At 39.0% G+C, this 17,912-nt stretch overlaps 1 protein-coding gene across 2 annotated transcripts in view; it reads left to right on the forward strand.

Moving 5' to 3' along the window:
* The window catches only part of LOC149299004 (ankyrin-3-like), a 138,309-nt gene that overhangs the window by 77,826 nt on the left and 42,571 nt on the right, over positions 1-17,912 (forward strand). For both annotated transcript variants that reach the window (XM_089486694.1, XM_089486695.1), the window contains exons 24-25: positions 6,510-6,633; positions 11,577-11,679. In XM_089486694.1, the coding sequence (XP_089342820.1) occupies positions 6,510-6,633; positions 11,577-11,679 (227 nt within the window). The remainder of the gene's footprint in view (positions 1-6,509; positions 6,634-11,576; positions 11,680-17,912) is intronic.

Raw genomic sequence — 17,912 nt, forward strand, 5'->3', positions numbered from 1 at the left:
AATGGAAATTCTATGCCATGAAAGGACTGTGTGTGTGGGGGGGGTTGAATTAACTACCGCTTTCTTGTAGAAAGGTAATGAAAGGCTGTAAAAGAGAGACATTTATGTTCAGTTCCCTGAACTTTGCTTTACCTGCAGTGGAAAAAGCTATTCTGTGCAGGACAGATAAAGGTTGCAGACCTGTGTCATTGCTGGAAGGCTGTAACCTGAGTTGTGCCTGCGCTTCCAAGCTGTAGTTAACCCTTTTATGGTCACTTTTCCCATTGCGGTTTTTCGCCAAAATATTTGGGGCCTGTTTGTTGAATTGATTTCGTGCTTGGTTCTAAGCAGCAGTGTCTTGTCATTTATTAAATATATGAGCGCTGGGCTATTTAATGCCATTACATTTATTGGAAATGTCATCTTACTATACCCCGGGGTGGGGGGGCGTAATAATAATAATAATTTTTTGTGCGCGTGTTTACGTGTCGGTAACATTTATGTCATAATTGGACGAGCGGGGAGAGACGCCATTCATTCTCCCAGTGCAAAACCAGCAAATGATAATTATTTATTAACTGCCAAATGCGTTGTGAGAATTTTTTTTATAGCCAATATCCTCCCCCAGACATGAATATCTGCCCCTACATGTGAAAAGCCACCCTTGGAGGTCTTGTTTCCAAAGTATAAAGGTGCTCATTCATTTGTAAATGTACATCGACACTCCAATATATACAGTGTATATATACATATAATGTATATGGACTGATACTGAGAATAATAATAAAATATTTTGTTTACATACTACTTCTATTAATATATGGTGGTTATTTAAAGCGATGATAGAGATGTCTCTTCATGATACGTTCATTCATACATACTAGGAGTTATTTAGAATGAACACTGTCTTTTAAAGTAACTTTGTCAGCGGAACATCCAGAAGAATGGTCCAATCAGCAGGGACATTCCACTGGTTGCTATGGTGATAGGACCACTTTTAAAGCAAGACTTAGTTCACAGTCTGTGCTTGTTTTGTCCACTTAAATTAATAATCACAATGTTCTTTCATATAGTGTTTGTAGACTGAACATTGGCATTGAGTTGTGTGAAGTTATCTTTCTTATATATATCCAAAATTAGTGAGTTGTAGTCCAGAAAATGCAGTATTTTAATGAGGTAAGGAAAACATATGGGAAAAGAGAATTTTAAATGTTCAATGACAATTGTTTACTTTACTGAGAGAATGGTAAATAAGTGGAAGAGGCTTAGGATAGCCAACAGGGCTATACTGAATCTAAGATGAGACCAAGGACTGGTTAAGGTCTGGGTCTCATCATCAGGAAAAATGGACAGACTAGATCAAAAATAAAGAGCCAGCTGCTCAGAGTGAATACATTTCATGTGTTGCTGACCATTGCCTGCAAAGTACCACCCAGGCACATGTGAGAAGTATAACCTTGCAGAAGTGAATCAGTTACTCAGTTACCCCACATAGAGCAGGGCAGCACTTGTGTAGGTCACATATGTACAGTATATATCCAGGTAAATATAATTCACCTTTATTAAATGAGTTCTCCTGCTACCAGCTGAAACAGTCCCAGGGAGGACTGACAGCACACAATACGGTAGACAGGAGTAGCTGCCTTCCTAGCAGAATATATATTGTATTTTGTATATATATATACTTATATATATATATATATATATATGATTTGGTATATCTTGTGATGTGTATAGGATTTTACATTTGGGCTTTTGTTTGTTAAACATGTTATTTCAAATACTCTCTTGGAGTATGATTCTTATATGTTACCATTCAAAAGTTTGGGGCCACTTAGATGTTTTCATGGAAAACAGGGACATTTCTAGCCGCGCTAACATAATTTCAAAGGGGTTTTCTAAATTTAAACCTGGATTAGTGAACACAACGTGCCATTGGAACATGTGAGTGAGGGGAGCGATAAAAACCCCAAACTTTTGAATTGTGTTGTGTGTGTGTGTACAGTATATACCTGTAAATCACGAGAGAGCCCGAGGAAAGAGACATGCATCGCTCTCCTGTCTGGCTATAACCCTACCTATATTTTTAATCCAAGCTATAATTAAGGTGGCGCTTTGCAGCCGTGCTGCGAGGTGCACACATACCACGTTGTATTTGTAATTCCAATGCAAACACCGTAGAGTGCGTACAATTACACTGTCCTTCCTTAATGAGACGCTCTGTCTTTATTACCAAAGATCCATCTGCCTTGATACTTGGCGGTGGACCTGATGAGCTGATTAAGCCCTTTTGGGTTAAAGGGAGTAAAGTTTTTGAAGATGTTGCTCAAGTTTTTCTTTTAGTGTTATAGGCCATGTTTGCAAAGAATTGTCACACTGGGTTATGACAGCTTTACACAGACAGTAAAAATCGATGAACTTTGGTCAGTCTTTATCTAGTAAACACAGCACTAAATCTCATCCTTAATCAGGAACAGAAAATGCGTAATTACATTCTTCATCTCCATTCTACATCCACGGTTTGTAATGCTCATTACCTGTGTTCTCCTATGTGCTTCCATTTAAATTTTGCGTCCCTTTAATGATTACGTATATGATTTTCTCTATGATTTTTACTATTTGTCCTGTTGGTCAAAAGTTACATCTAGCTTGTTTTTCTCATACGTGAAAATATTTTATTCACTACTCCATGAGCTACAAGAGAGTTGAGGTGACACCAACATGTCATCTCTGTGACTTAGTTACTTATTCTAAGCAGCTACTTTCCCCATTTCCATTAGGGAAACTTCCCAGGGTTGCCATTCATAATGGGTAATTAAGTTGGATCTATTAAATAAACTCTTTTACTGTACTGTAGGGTATATGGCCTTTTTTTCTGTGATTAGGAGAAATCATACCGGGCAACCTTTGTCTTGAATGTCCCTTTACAAGATCTTAGAGTAGTTATATTGAGCAGGGAAAAAGTCATTTCGCAATGATTTGGATCGTGTTCAGGCGTTTAAATGCTATGAAAGATGCTATGAGGAAAGTTTATCTTTAACGTGATATCCATTGTAAAAACATACTTGCCCTTTTAAATGTGTTATAGCCTACAGAAATGCGGCACTCCTATTTTAGTTCCTACAATGCTGGGTATACTTTGGTCTTACTGAAGCGACGTGATTCCAGACTTCTTCTAGATATCCTGTTTCAAAGACGTGTAATGTGACGGTGTATTTGCAGGAGTCTCATGTTAAATAGTGTCACATGAGCTCAGCACGACGGCAGACACGGTATAGAACTGCCATTCCTGAATAGAATAAACATAAAATGGGTAAGGAGTTAAAGGCCACCGATTTTAGTTCCTATTATGTGTAATAATAGATAATGAAATATGAAATGTTTTATTTTTTTTTTAAAGTACTGTAGGGCTTAGTCAATAAACTTTCAGGCTATAGATTCATTCATGTAATTTGAAATAATTTAACTAATCAACAACTAAAAAAAACCTAAATTGTTATCTCCTCCTGCAAGAAAGGCCTGGTCAGCCTTGTATGGTACTTTAATGTATATGATATGATAGCTGTGAGGTCTGTGTTGTTTTTTGCAAATGCATGGGGGTTTCTGTAGGATCGCCCAATACAAATACCCCCTGGCTAAACGCCCTCTAGGAGATGTATCATATGTGATATATGATTACCTACAGTCAGCTCATCGTGTTCAGAATCCTGTGAGGATGCGTGGAAAATGCTACCTTTAATTTCAATGGGAGCACTTTCCTGCCACCGATTGGCTGCTTCAGGTAGTTGGAGCATGGAGGAGGTTGGCAGGTTCTACAGCATAGATCCCTCTTCTGTGTCAGTAACATTAAACGTACCCTTTTAAAGGAAGCTCATAACCCTTCTTGTACGAGAAACCTGGCATTCATAACATTACCGTGTAGACCTGGCCTGGATCCCATACTCCTGTACAACTTGTTTCTTGTTACCCCTTTGTAAAAGAAGGCTTATAATATACCTGTATCTGTAGTGTTGTGTACATTAAAGCAAGAAAAATCTACAGTCCACCTGCTCATTAGAATCTTGTGACTAAATTTCCTTTTAAATTGCCCTATATATTTTATTTCCAAGATCTGTTAATCAATAGTAACATAGTTCATAAGGTTGAAAAAAGACCAAAGTCCATCAAGTTCAACCTATATACATAATGTGTCCCTACATGTGTTAAATATCAGCATTTAATATACCAGATGTTAAGGGTGGTGGCATTGCTTATGAAACGTTCACTGCTTTATAGAAGTACAAACACAAACAATTTGACAAGCGCTGTTTTATCTGAAACAACCAGATAAGCTGTGTTGGAAAAAAGTCTTACCCAAGAGTTACACGTGGTATAAATCACACGGTTTGTTCCAAGGGACCTACGTTTATATCTTTCCTTACTGCGCTCTTCAGCCGACTGAGCAAAGGCTTATGTATTACAGCAGCCACTCCTTGCCTTCATGCCTACTTCTGCATTTTAGCTGATGTGGAACTGAGCTGAGGCTAAAGGGTTTTGTGAGAAATAATTTAGGCAACTTTATCCATCAAAGCCAAGTTCTACAACCCCAGCCATCAAAAACATCTAAATTCGATTACATTTTTGTAGGCAGTCTTAGATAGACAAGTTATGTTCAGTGCTCATATTCATCAGGGATGATTGAATGGTGAATTAAATATTCCTATTACTTATTTACAGCAATGAATACTCCGGTGCAAGTAGGTGACATACAAAACGATGGACTCTTCAAAGGGCATGGAGGGAAAGATAACGATTTACTGTCTATTGTCACAGTAGACAATCAGTGGCCTTGCAGAACCGTTTTCTGTGTCATCAAGTTGTGTAAAACGTTTGCTTTTCTCCCTTTTCATCCAGTTTACCACAGATTTTCTGTAACTTCATGAAAACTTACATGCATATCCTCGAGATTATATGTAGTGCTAGGCATGGTTGGTGAAATAGTGGCTGAAATGTTAATGCCCCCAAGTTGAGCAGCTTTGCCCTTTTCTCAAATTAGTAGAAGTCTCAACTTCTGTCGTTCTGCATTGACCCACATTCAGTGTCATGAATAGCCTCATTAAATAGCCTAGGGAGAGCAGTTTTCATTCTTTCACCTCTTGGTAATTCTCTCGTTTTACTCCTATTTTGGCAGTGCCCTCAAAGCAGTGGGGATTGACACGTTTTAATGCTCGGAGCTTGGTTCTAGATTCTAAAATGACTGAATGGGTACAATGTTTCCAAATAGGTTGTGACCAGTCTAGTGATACTTTTTGCATGTTCACAGGAAGATACAGTTACAGTTTTAAGTACCTGTCCTGGCACCCGCACATATACACATCTTTTTTCTTTTTAAAAATAGTTAACTAAACACTGTGAACTTTTTTGTTTTGCTTTGCCGCTCACACAGAGTTCCGCAGTAAAGATCACATTCCAATAATGAATAAGTGTGCTGCACATCACTAAAACTTTAAAGATCTTTTCGTGCTTTTCCGAAGATGCTATTGCACTTTTGGGGAAAAAAACCATGAAACAGTTATTCAATCTTAATAATGACAATAATTATACAAAAAAACAACATTTAAAAACCAAAAAAAAACAAATGGGATTTTTTCGGGGTAGTGATCCTGACATTTCCATGCAGCATAGGGTTGCAGAAGGTATCGCTTTAGCTCTGAAGGTATCGGTTTTGTTCTAAACATACACTTGAAGACCTGAAAAGTGTACAAAGAATTCACATTTTAATCCAGGAAACTAAAATTGATTTTGGGGAGTATGTCTGGTATAACATAAGATGCATAAACATAGCACTGGACATGCCATGGCTCAATACACCTGTTGGACATCCCATAACTCGGTTAACCTGTTGAGTTCATGTGATGAATTCCGGAGTCCTGTGACAAAGATCAATGAGTGCCTAAAATGATCATTGCTATAGCTTATTTTAGGTCATGTCGGGTTTTCATCAGGTCGTGGTAGATGAACACCTCAGTTGTTTTCATGGTATTGGGTTGCAAGGGATACAGATAAAGGATATTACTTTCTTTCCCTCTTCATGGGTTCATGTGCTCAGGACACTTTACAGCACATGCCATGTTTGTGTTGTGGGATGTCTGTACTAATGTGGGGGTCTGCAGGAGAATTAGTGTACCATAATATGGTACTTTTTGTTCTAAGACTTCGGCTCTGATCTAGCCATCATTGAATTGAAATGGAATCATGGCTTTAGTGAACTAGACTGCTTGTGTTTTCTTAATTACTTCAGTGGTATTGACTCTACAATGCAGTGCAGTTTGCAGAATAAAATATATTATAATGATACAAACATGAAATTCTAACTCGTAGATGTTTTTGGTTTCTTTCTAGTGCTGGTGTTTAATTGACTCCTTTGTATGGAAAATAGCCTGCAGTCCTTTTCATGTCATTGATCAGATGTTAGCTTGCGGAATTCATCTGCTGAATAAATGTCACATGAGCTTTTATTTAATAGCTAACCATTGAGTTTGTCCTCTCAGGTGAAGATGCAATGACTGGAGATACAGATAAATATCTCGGACCACAGGACCTGAAAGAACTAGGAGATGATTCCTTGCCCCAAGAAGGATATATGGGTTTCAGTATTGGAGCAAGATCTGCCAGGTACGCTGTTATGAATGATATATAACGGGTCTCCAAATCACAACATTCTAAGAACATTTCTGTAACATTTTAAAGCTTTCATCATATCATTGCACTTTACCTGGCTTTTGTAGCATTGTGTGAAAAGGAATAAACAAGCAAAAAAAATGTTTTGTTTATTTAGATACCTTTACACTGAACTTATATTTATTGTAATATGTTGTATGTTTTGTGGAGGAATGAAAGTTCTAGTGTTTTAGGGGAGAGATACACATTGAGAAGAGGAAAGATAGCACCATAATGTGCAAATGGTGTGTGTTCATAATAAATCTTGGTGTCTCTAGTGCACATGTGATGTTCAGTGTACGTGGAATGTTTGTCCTGTTTGGGGTTCCTATTTGATGGCAGGCCAGCAGCAGTAGCCTTGTACATACAAAGCCCCTACCATACCAAATACAATGCTGTGAGTACTGTTAACTGTGACTTTGGATGCTAAAGCATCTGGTAGCGTTCCTCTTATGATGAACGTCAAAATCTAAATTTATTGTCAACATATATGAGGACAAACCTATAACATAAGATAGAGTCTGTCTGTAGGAATCCTCCCACAGTATAGATTGACAGCAGTTTTATTTATTTTACGCTGTAAAGTATGCAGGTTCACTATAGCTATTTGCCTTGGAATTATTCTTAATATAAACTATGGTTGTTTTTAATGAAAAGGATCCTCTCTGATGTAGTTGTGGTGGTTTTGTTCTTTTTGAAACTAGTATTAATGAGACGGTTTTACATTGATGTGTATGCTGCTATATATTTCACGACTAAGTTCATAGGTACAGATATAACAAATGGCAGAATATATAATAGGTTTAAAATACCTTGATATTACTAGAATGGCCCTAACACCTTAAATCTGATCCCCTGGATAAAATGTGTGTGCCCCAGACTCTGCATGCACGTGTGAGTGTCTAGTGTGTACACGGCGATGCATGCATGGTTCAACAACATAACATGGTATGTACGGTATGAGTCTGCCCTTCGCTATACACACATGTAAATAAACGATATTCACTTAATCTATTGGTCCATTGAAGTTGGAAATCATTCATCAAACAGGGTGACAGTATCTTAAACATAATATGCCTTACTGCTTTCAAGGCTTTTCCAACAAACCCATAATTTACCAGGATATGACATTTTGCTTGTGGAATGCGATTCTGACATCACCTTGGCAGAGATAGCACTGCTTGAACTCTCCTCTGAAGAAAGTGATATGGAGCCTTCTACTCTGTGAAGTAATTCAGAGCTGAAAACAAACAAGCCAGTGTGTTTGCGGTGATTACCGCCAGTGTTTTGGATTACTGATGGTTTTGTTTGCTGACAGGGAAATAATTTTTGATCTACTAATTAAACTTTTCTTAGTGAAAGCCAAAGTAGTCTTAACTCAGCCATTGGAATGTTAGTGTCTTTCTAGTTGGCCTATATCTGTTTGATTTGTGCTGTTGCGTGGATCTACCTGCTTATTCTCATTCTCGGTAGGTTATAGAAATAGGTATTGAAGACATATGGATCATGCACAGTGTTTTTTTGTCAAACAAATGCATGAATTGTCCAACAAAATGCATAAATTATACTTTTGATAGTCTTGACGTAGTTCCTTAGTCCAGGAACATGCAACTTCTGTGAACCACCCTGAATCAGATGGTGTAACTGCAGTATTTATCAATTTCTTTATTTAAAAGTTAAACTGAATAAGTCACTACATGCTTTGTTACCTTAGATTTTTCTTCTGATTAGATTAATGATTCACATACATTATTACAAATTGCATGTAGTTTTTTAAGATGGGGTGACTTAATGTGGCGGTTAAGATAGAACTAATCCATGCTTATTATGGTTGCTAAAATTGTTAAAAGTCTTAGGCTATCTTGCTCTCATGCCGAGGCTTTTCTCGGTGGTAAACCTTAAACGTCTCTGATTAGATATTCTTTGTCTATGTAGGCTTTGTTTCTAAGCCATTGTGTGGTAGGACCTGTAGCGCAATCAAGTATTGACTTTTTTTATTTTTTGCTTGATAAACCTTTAACCCTTTGGATGTCCCAGAAATGTATTACAAATCTCGTGGCAATCAAAGAGTTAGGAAGGTTTTTCTGTGTGCTCCAATCTTGACATTTCATCAGCTTCAGTCAAACCCCCCCCCCATTTTCCGAACAGAAATTTTAAAATGTTACCGCTGGTAATTTGATCTCATACATCTTGCTATATGTGTGTATTGTATTTTCATTCATTCGCTTATTTATCCAGAAATTGTACATGTTATATACAGAAAATATCTACTTTATTGAATTTGTTAAGTACTTTACATTTTACATTAAAATTCTTATTGCCTAAAATGTACCACTATATCTGTGTATAACATGAAGAGGGAAATGCACATTTCAAATGCTAAATCATATACCGTTACATTTCTGCATCTGACTTTTTGTTTTACTTTTTGTTTTGTTTTTTTCCTCTGATCATAAATAAATTCCTTTAATCTAGTCCCAAAATAAGGTAAGAAGGCATGAACCCATTTAATCCCATGCTTTTTCATTTTAACCCCTGCTCATGGTCATACATGTTAGTCATTATCGTGCTGTGCTGTGATTAATACATTTCCAAAGTGGCTTTAGAGATTAGTGTACATGAGGAACAGCATTTCTTGTTTGCTCTTAATTATTTGGTACATAGAGAATTAATACAAAAGCAGCTATTTTTACCCCATTAATAATCACTTGCCTACCAAACGTGATCATAAATAGCAAGGCCTTCTATTGATTACAAAAAGTAAAATATCATACCAGGTTTAAAGTTATGCAGTGTTTTTATAAAAGCCAGGCAGAAATATTTGTTTATATAGAAGTTGCACCTGAAATGCTGCTCTTTAAAAAGCCTAGTGGTTTATGAAGTGAGAATGGGTTTCATAATGTCATCTGTTTATGAAAAATGAGGTTGATTGTTCATTATTATAACATAGATCTTTGGATTATCTTCAGAAATGTGACAGAATTTAAGCTTCAACAAAGCTTCTGTTATTTCAGAGAAAGAATATGTTCATTGTGTGAAATACTTAGATTCTGCAAATGGAATGACCTATAATCTTGTTGTAGACATATTAGGCATATACATAGGGGCACTTAGACTTTCAGGGTGTTTTAGGTTAAAGCTCCAGTGCTGTGGATCTCCGTAAATTTACTGAACTTATATGGTTACACATTCACTGCTCTTCAGCATTTCTGTGCCTTGGAGCATCATGAAGGTCTAGCCTTGCCCCCCACCACCACCACACTCATGTATTATTTGTGTTGGACAAAGAAAACATATTGTCTACAACTTGAAGATGGTTCGGGGCATCCCTTTTAGACAATTTCCAATCATTTCATTTGGTTAAGGGTATTATAAACTGACTAGAACATTGGTGCTCAATGGACTTGTGCATTCAAATTTGTATGAATTTTAATGAAATTTGCCAATTTTGTCAATTTGTTCGAATGTCCAAAAATGAGGAGGGGCCCCAACAAAACACTCTCTCATTCACACTCTCTCTCAACCTCTCCCTACCTCCTCCAGCGACCACTTCTGTGCCCCTGTCTCCTTTACCGCAGCTTGCTTCTTCTCTTGTCTCTTCTTGTTCTTCTGTGTTCTTCCTTCGTCTGCTTCTCTGTGAACCAGGCCTCCCAGTGCACTTCTACAAAATGGCGGCGCCTCTGGGCTATCCGTGACACGGCTCTTTTCCGGATGTACTCTAAGAGGCCAAAATAATGAAGCGTTTCTGCACTTCTCTTTCTCTGTGAAAATGTCTGCATTATTCTGGCCTATGGGACTACTTCCACGAAAGGGCAGGTCTACAGGGACAGCCCCTCTCCCCTTCCTCCAATAGTGTCGTCTGGAGGCTCTGCACGTTTGCAGAAGTTTGCTGGGGGTTGGTTCATGGTGAAGCGGACGAAGAGAGAAGACACGGGGAGAAATAGATGAAGAAAAAAGACAGAAGTACTAGAAGAGGCAAGAGAAGAAGCAGAGCTGCGGGAAAGGAGACAGGGACATGAAAGATGTTAGCGGAGAAGGTATGGAGACACTGAGAGAGTGAATGAGAATGCAAGAAAGTGAATGAGGGTGAGTAACAACGGATTTAATTTCCGATGGAAAAAACTCTCCGAATTTTGTCCAACCTGAAAGGGCAGGAAACAAAATTTTGTTGTCTGAAAACGAACGGACCAAAATAGAAAGGAAAAATGTGTCCAGAACGTTTTTGGTCCATTTGCGCAAGTCTAGTGCCCAAGCTATTCAGTAAAGCCCACCATAGGTTGGGGACTTTATAATTAATAACACAGATGAATCCCAATAAAGATAAAACCAGAACTATTGGTGGTTCATGAAGAATAGGTGAATAAAACTGAAATAGACCAAATGTAGATGATATTGGGTAGGCCAAGGGTAGAAGATATTGTTGTATGATATTACTAGATGGTTTACCACCTCTCGTTACCATAGTAGCGCATGCCTTGCTGTCTTCTAAGGGTGTTTGGTGTGACCTGGCTTTGGATTTGGTGGATATTTGGCATGAATACTGCCAGCCATGTACCTTCCAGGGTGGACATGTTTTATCACACCTGATTTTCATCTAATTTTTTTTTTCAAAATCACATCTAGATCATTTATTGCATAGTCAGCAGAACTAAGCTGCTAGTGACTCTTTTTTCATAAATTGCTCTATTGAGATATAAAATGTAATTCATCCGATACAGATTGCATCCTTTATTATCTTCAAGCACATCATTTCACTTTAATCGTTGTTAAGTTCCCTTCGTTCTCACATCACATTGCCCTGGAAGTTGCATTCATTGTTTTTTTTTGTGTTCTTTTTTTTTTCCTTCATTCATCTCATTGTCATCTGCGTGTTCTGTGGTAAATTGTAACTACAACAGCCTCCGCTCCTTCAGTTCGGATAGGTCCTACACACTGAATAGAAGTTCCTTTGCTCGGGACAGTATGATGATTGAAGAGCTCCTTGCACCTTCAAAGGATCAGGTATGTCCATAAGTTCCCTACATGTAAAATAATTGTATGCACTAGTATCAATTTTCTCTTTATTGCCACGTGTTATGTTATATTGCACCACTTTATTTTAAGGAACATTGTACATGACAGTCTTTTACTTAAAAATGGTGGGTATTCTATATCAAAGTAATGTTAATAAACATTGTTGCTGGAACCATCAAAGTTGATGATGTTCAAGGTGTCTTATTCTTTGTTTTTTTGAATTCTGAAGGCGCCTTTATAAGACCAGAGCTTGCCTGAGAGATCCGTTCATTTTTCGCTGTGACTGCTTTGGCAACACTGCTGTGCTGCATCCGAGCGTTACAGAGAGATTGTTCTGTTCTGTGTGAGACTGGTTAGCCTCAGCCTGCCATTTCTCACAGTGTACTTCATCCTCACTTCAGTTCTACTGAATTAATATTTAATAATAATAATTTGATTAATATTTTTTTTATTTAATTTGTCATCAACTGTGTAGTGCTGTTGAGTTGACAGTGCACTCAGTGCCTCACTGGCACTGGAGTGCCCTTGCCCTGGGCTGGCACTACTGCCTACTGCCTGTCCTGCTTAAATAAATTAAATAATAGAATTTATAAATAATTTAATAGAATATATTATTAATAATTGAATACATATAAAATTATATATTTGTCAGTGATATATATACTATAGTTAGTATAGTATTAGTAACTAGTGTAGAGTGTACTGTAGACATTCAAGACATCTACTAGTGTCTAATCTAAAATCAGTAATATTAATAATTAATAATTGAATACATTATAAAATTATATATATATATTTGTCAGTTATATATACTATAGTTACGTTAGTAATAGTATACTACTGTAGTGTACTGTAGACATTCAAGACATCTACTAGTGTCTAATCTAAAATCATTAATATCAATAATTCTATAATTCTTATCTTAATAGTTAATTAAATTAGCTATAAAAATATAATTAATAATTACTATACTACTAGCTTATAGTTCAGCTAATCTTATTAGTACTGGTGCTGCAGCTCTATAGTTTGTGCTTTGTTTTAGCAACAGCAAGAGACCAAGTCAATTTTCCTTAATTAATAATATTTCATTTTATTTCATTTGTTTTGCTCACCTCAGTCCATCAGTGAAGTGAACTTGTTGGCCTAGTGAGTGCAGCCGCATAAGTGCTGTGTTCTTTTTTGATCAGCAAGCAGTGACGTTAACTGTTTTGCAAAGGTTTTCTCATTTATTTTACATTTTATTTTAATTTTATTAAAAGTACCCTTAGTGTTTTGCTCACCTCAGTCCATCATTGAAGTGAACTTGTTGAGCTAGTGAGTGCAGCCGCATAAGTGCTGTGTGTTTCAGCAAGCAGTGAAGCTAACTGTTTTGCTGTGACATTTTATTTTATTTCTCATTTCTTTTCAAGAAAAATTGACTGTTTGACGACAACAACTGTACTAAGCAAAGCTTCAAACTAATAGCTGTAGTACTAAAATAATTCTAATCTTTAATCTTCTTAATTTTATCTATAATATATTATATAATATAATATAAATTCTAATTCATAATCTATAATATATATAAGTAATTCTTTCTAATTCATAATCTATATTCTGTCTATAATCCATAATATAAATAATTCTAATCTATTAATAATATAATATATATAATTTAACCTCACTTTAGTTTAGTGGGCTTGAGAGCGTCTGCCTAGAGTTAGACTAGAATACCAATATAGCTTTAGGTTTAGCATAGTAGTAGGATAGGCTCTTAGGCCCGTGTAAATTCAAAGTCTTTAATTTTTTTTTATCCCCCTTTTTTTTTTTTTTTTTTTTTTTTTTTTTTTTTAAACACTACACTACACACACAACACAAAATTTGAAATGGATCCTCCTTTTGGGACTAAGAAGGGACAAGCTCCATCTACCACCACCACCAGCACCACCACCAATTCTAAGATGCAGCCTTTGCGTCAGTCTAGTCGGCCAAGTAGGCCAAGCTCTAGCTTATCATTTGGGGAAGCATTGCTTAAAGGATCATCAAGTAAAGGAAAGGCACCAAAAGCAGGCAGTAGTAGTGCGGCTAGGCCCACAAGCTCTATGGTTTGTTACGGAAAGCCTAAAGCATCAGAAGCACGTTCAAAGTTAAAGGGTAGCACAACTAGTACCTACTAGCCCAGTGAGTAAAAAGAAGTGCCTTTTGCCCCAAGCAGCATCTTCCCCATCCACGAGCAGCATGCAAGGTACCAAGCAGAGCCAAATTAGCAGCAAGACTCAGAGGGGTCCCAAACCAAAGCGATCTCATTCCTTTGTAGGGGAAACCACCCCCACCTCTACCGCCTCTACCACCACTAGTGCTGCGCCTACTGTTCCCACCGGTACCGTCACGCCATGTCCTCCTAGTACCTCTAGCAAGCCACCAAGTCCTTACAATATTTTTGTAAAGACAGAGAGAGGGCTACACATAGTGGAAGTCCACCTAGCGAGGTAGCAGAGGAGCCTGAGACTGAGAGGCCAAGTGCAGAGTCTGTTCTTCCTGCTCGCACTACTACTAGTCACGAGTCTCACGACCATATCAGTCTTAGCTCCAGCCTAGCAGGAATTCCATTCGATCTGGCTAATGAAGAACTAGACTATGAGCCAGAGGAAGTAGAGGAGATGAGTGGTCAGGAATCAGATTCATCAGGGAGCAGTGTCCAAATGACTAGTGCACAATTTTCCCCTGAGCCTCCATCTTCTCCGCTACGATCATCACCATCACCAGCAGCAGCAAAGCCTAGCAAATCTAAAGTTAAAGCAATTAGCAGTCCCACTATGGCCAGTAATGTTACCAGCAGTCCCACCACCACTAGTTCTGCCTCTGTTCATCCACCCCGAGCAGTAGGAGCAGCACCCAAGGCACACTCCAAGGCTATGAAAATGTTGAAGAAGGGCGCTATGGAAAGTGCAAACATTGTGGGAAGCTAATAAGCAGAGGGAAAGTGTCTGGCCATTTTACCAGTGCTAGCATGAAGGATCACCTCAGCACTCAACACAACGCTGTGCTATTGGGGAAAGCTGCAGAAGTAAAACTTAGTGCAGGCAGCATAGCTGGTGGCCGTGGAAAAACCCCAACAGCCGCTTCTGAGCCAATAGCAGCAGCAGCAGCAGCTAGTGCTGGCAGCCAGAGACCAAGGCAGGTTGGAGCACTGCATGTCCAGCCCACCCTGGAACAATTTGTGGCATTCCACTCCAAGAGAACAATGCCCAAACAGCAGGCCAATAAAGTAACGCGACTTATTGGTCAGTTCATTGCTGTTGGAGGGGCATCCTTCTCTATGATCGAAGGGGAGCCTTTCAAACAATTGATGGCGGCTGTGGCTCCACAATATACAGTTCCGTCACGTTCCACTTTCAGCAGGAACATTGTCCCCTCATTGTATCGGTCCTGTGTTGCAGCAGTGAAAGAGGAGCTTTCCAAGGCTGCTGGTTAGTCTGTTCATTTCACTACAGATTTGTGGAGTGCACCTAGCGGCCAGCATGCCTTTCTTTCTTTGACAGCACACTGGTGGCAGCCCGGTGTGCCCAAGGAAGCTGCTGCAGCAGGCTACCGATCTTTCCTTCTCCATGCAGAAGTGATGGATGAAAAATACACTTCCCAAAATATTCTGCATGCGATGAGGAAAATGTTTAGCCTTTGGGTGGGAGCAGAGGCAGGCACCAATGTTGAAGTTGGTCCGCCAACCACTGTTCAAAGTGAGCGCGTGTTTTCTATGACTGGAAACATACTGAGTCCACAGCGCTCACGCATGGCACCTCATCTGATGGAGCAGATTGCCTTTCTTAAATTCAATCTGCCCAAGTTGAGTTACCCAGCTCTTAGCTTGGAAAGTTAATTTTCTTTCTCTAATGTTTAAGGTAGTTTCTCCCCCTGGTTGCACTTGCTGCGGTGTGGCAATGCCTGCTACCTCCGCCGGTGTAGCCAATTTACGTTAGGGCCTAGTGTCTGAGTTCTGGAAGTCCGCCCCCAAACGCCAAGGACTGACAGTGTTTGGATGCTTTGCCCTGGGGTGAAACAGGTGAGCGGGTTGCCAATTGCCCACTCATTCGCCTTTCCCAATGCTGCTGCTGCTGGTGGTGCCAGCGTCTCTTCTCTGCCAGTTCCCTTCCTGGTTAGTGTCATGCCTCAAATGTCCCTAATGGTAAGGGCAGTTTCTCCCCCCTGGCTGCGTCTGTTTGCGGTGTGGCAACGCCTGCTACCTCCGCCGGTGTAGCCAGCTTACGCTAGGGCTTAGTGTCTGAGCTCTGGAAGTCCGCTGCCAAACGTCTAGGACTGACAGTTGTTTGGATGCTTTGCCCTGGGGTGAAACAGGTGAGTGGGTCGCCAATTGCCCACTCATTCGCCTTTTCCATTTCCTTTTCCGTTTCCATTTCGTTTTTTTCCGTCTGATACAGAACCTACCAAACATAACACACACAACAACACATATAACACAGTGACATAACACATAACACATATAACACAGTGACATAACACATAACACACATAACACATAACACACACATGTACAATTCACAAATCACAAGGACCTTTCCTCCTGTTATTTGCCCTGGCCTTCACTTCTACACTCACTAGCATTAACGCTATAACTCACACTTCACCCTATAACATTTTTCCATCCACATAGCTGCCAACAGACCCAACTTTTTCAGGGACAGTCCTGCTTTTTTCCTGTCCCATCAAATGTAGCTAAACTAGGTATGCTAGTGCACAGGTATAGCTGGGTAGGGTAGCACTACAACATTAAATACATATAATAAAGTAAATAATAATAAATATAACTTTAAAATAAAATTAAATAAACCCATTAAAATTAAATTATTATTTAGACATAATACATCTTTAACCAAAACAGTGCACTGCTAATAATCTTAAAAATAACCGTACATTAACCGTAAGCTATTTTTTAGTTCTTGTCCAACATGTTCCCATTCGCATACCTGCCAACACACCCAACATTTTTGTGGACAGTCCTGCTTTTTTCCAGTCCTGTCCAGTAAAAGTTGGGTTGTTGCAAAGTATGCCATTATAAATAGGTAGCAAATGTTAGGCATGTATTACAAGTGGTCCAAAATCAATGTAAAATAATCCCTATTCTTTTATGAAACATCTATGGATGTGTGACTGTGTATGATAAAAAGGAGGCCAAGTTCCTTGGAGCATTTGTCTAGGTCATTTTGTGTACAGTACACCTCGGTACGTGTGTGCAACTCTATTGGTGGTTTCGGCAGGGGGCTCGCCTGCCATCAACGAATGAGGTGCATTCTGCTGTTCTGCAATTCATTTGTTGATGCCAGACCCGCCCCCTTCTGGCGACCAATAGAGTCGCACACACGTACCATCACGGCGCGAACGCATCTGCTGCTGCTGCTGCTGCTCCGATGTGTTCTTAACCCCGTATTAACCCCTGCTACACAGCCGGGAGAAAACTAATATTCGCCCGAAAAGAAGACAGGAACGGGCGAATATTCGCGGAATACGAAGTTGTTTTTTTTCTCCGAAGACGAGTACGAAGACGAACACGAAGAGCCCCCTGGTGCCCAAGTCTATTAATAATAATAATAATAATTGCTCCTCTTTTAGTGTGCAATCTAATGGATTCCCTTGTATTCTACTGGGGCAAATCAATAGGGCTTTAGCTTTCCAAGATATACAGCAAAACTGTATGAAGAAACAAAAATCTTGAATAATTTCATTTTTATATCCAGAGCCTATGGAAACATTACATATAGATGTTTTGTCTATCAATGCACGCATAGATATACTGTATACTGGTGTGTAGCTGACCTTATACTAAGCAGTAATTGCTGCTACACATTGCGTGCTTCATAAACAAGCTTCAGCTGTTCTTTCTAGGCTTCTAGCCAAGGACAGTAAAAGAATTATAAAGTATGTATGGCAGGGCGGTCAGCCTGTGACTTTTCTCGTATTGAGCTACAATTGTGATGGTTTGTTGCTGAGCACTATTTAATGACTCCCCATTTCGAAACATCATGAAACTAGTGGCCAACAGTATCTCTGTATGAAGTGTTTTACCAGAGATACCTGGGGTATTTGTGTCTTTTTTTTCTAATATATTACAAGCAGGCAGTGCAAGAAATCAACTGAGTAACCTGGAATTCTCACTCCTTAGGTTGTTGACCCTGTCCCAGCGTCACCCCATGATAAATTGGTAGTGATGACTATAAATCCAAGTGCA

The sequence above is a fragment of the Sceloporus occidentalis genome, unplaced genomic scaffold, assembly GCF_023333645.1.
Source record: "Sceloporus occidentalis isolate IW3139 unplaced genomic scaffold, rSceOcc1.0.p SCAF_30, whole genome shotgun sequence".
Lineage (NCBI taxonomy): Eukaryota > Metazoa > Chordata > Lepidosauria > Squamata > Phrynosomatidae > Sceloporus > Sceloporus occidentalis.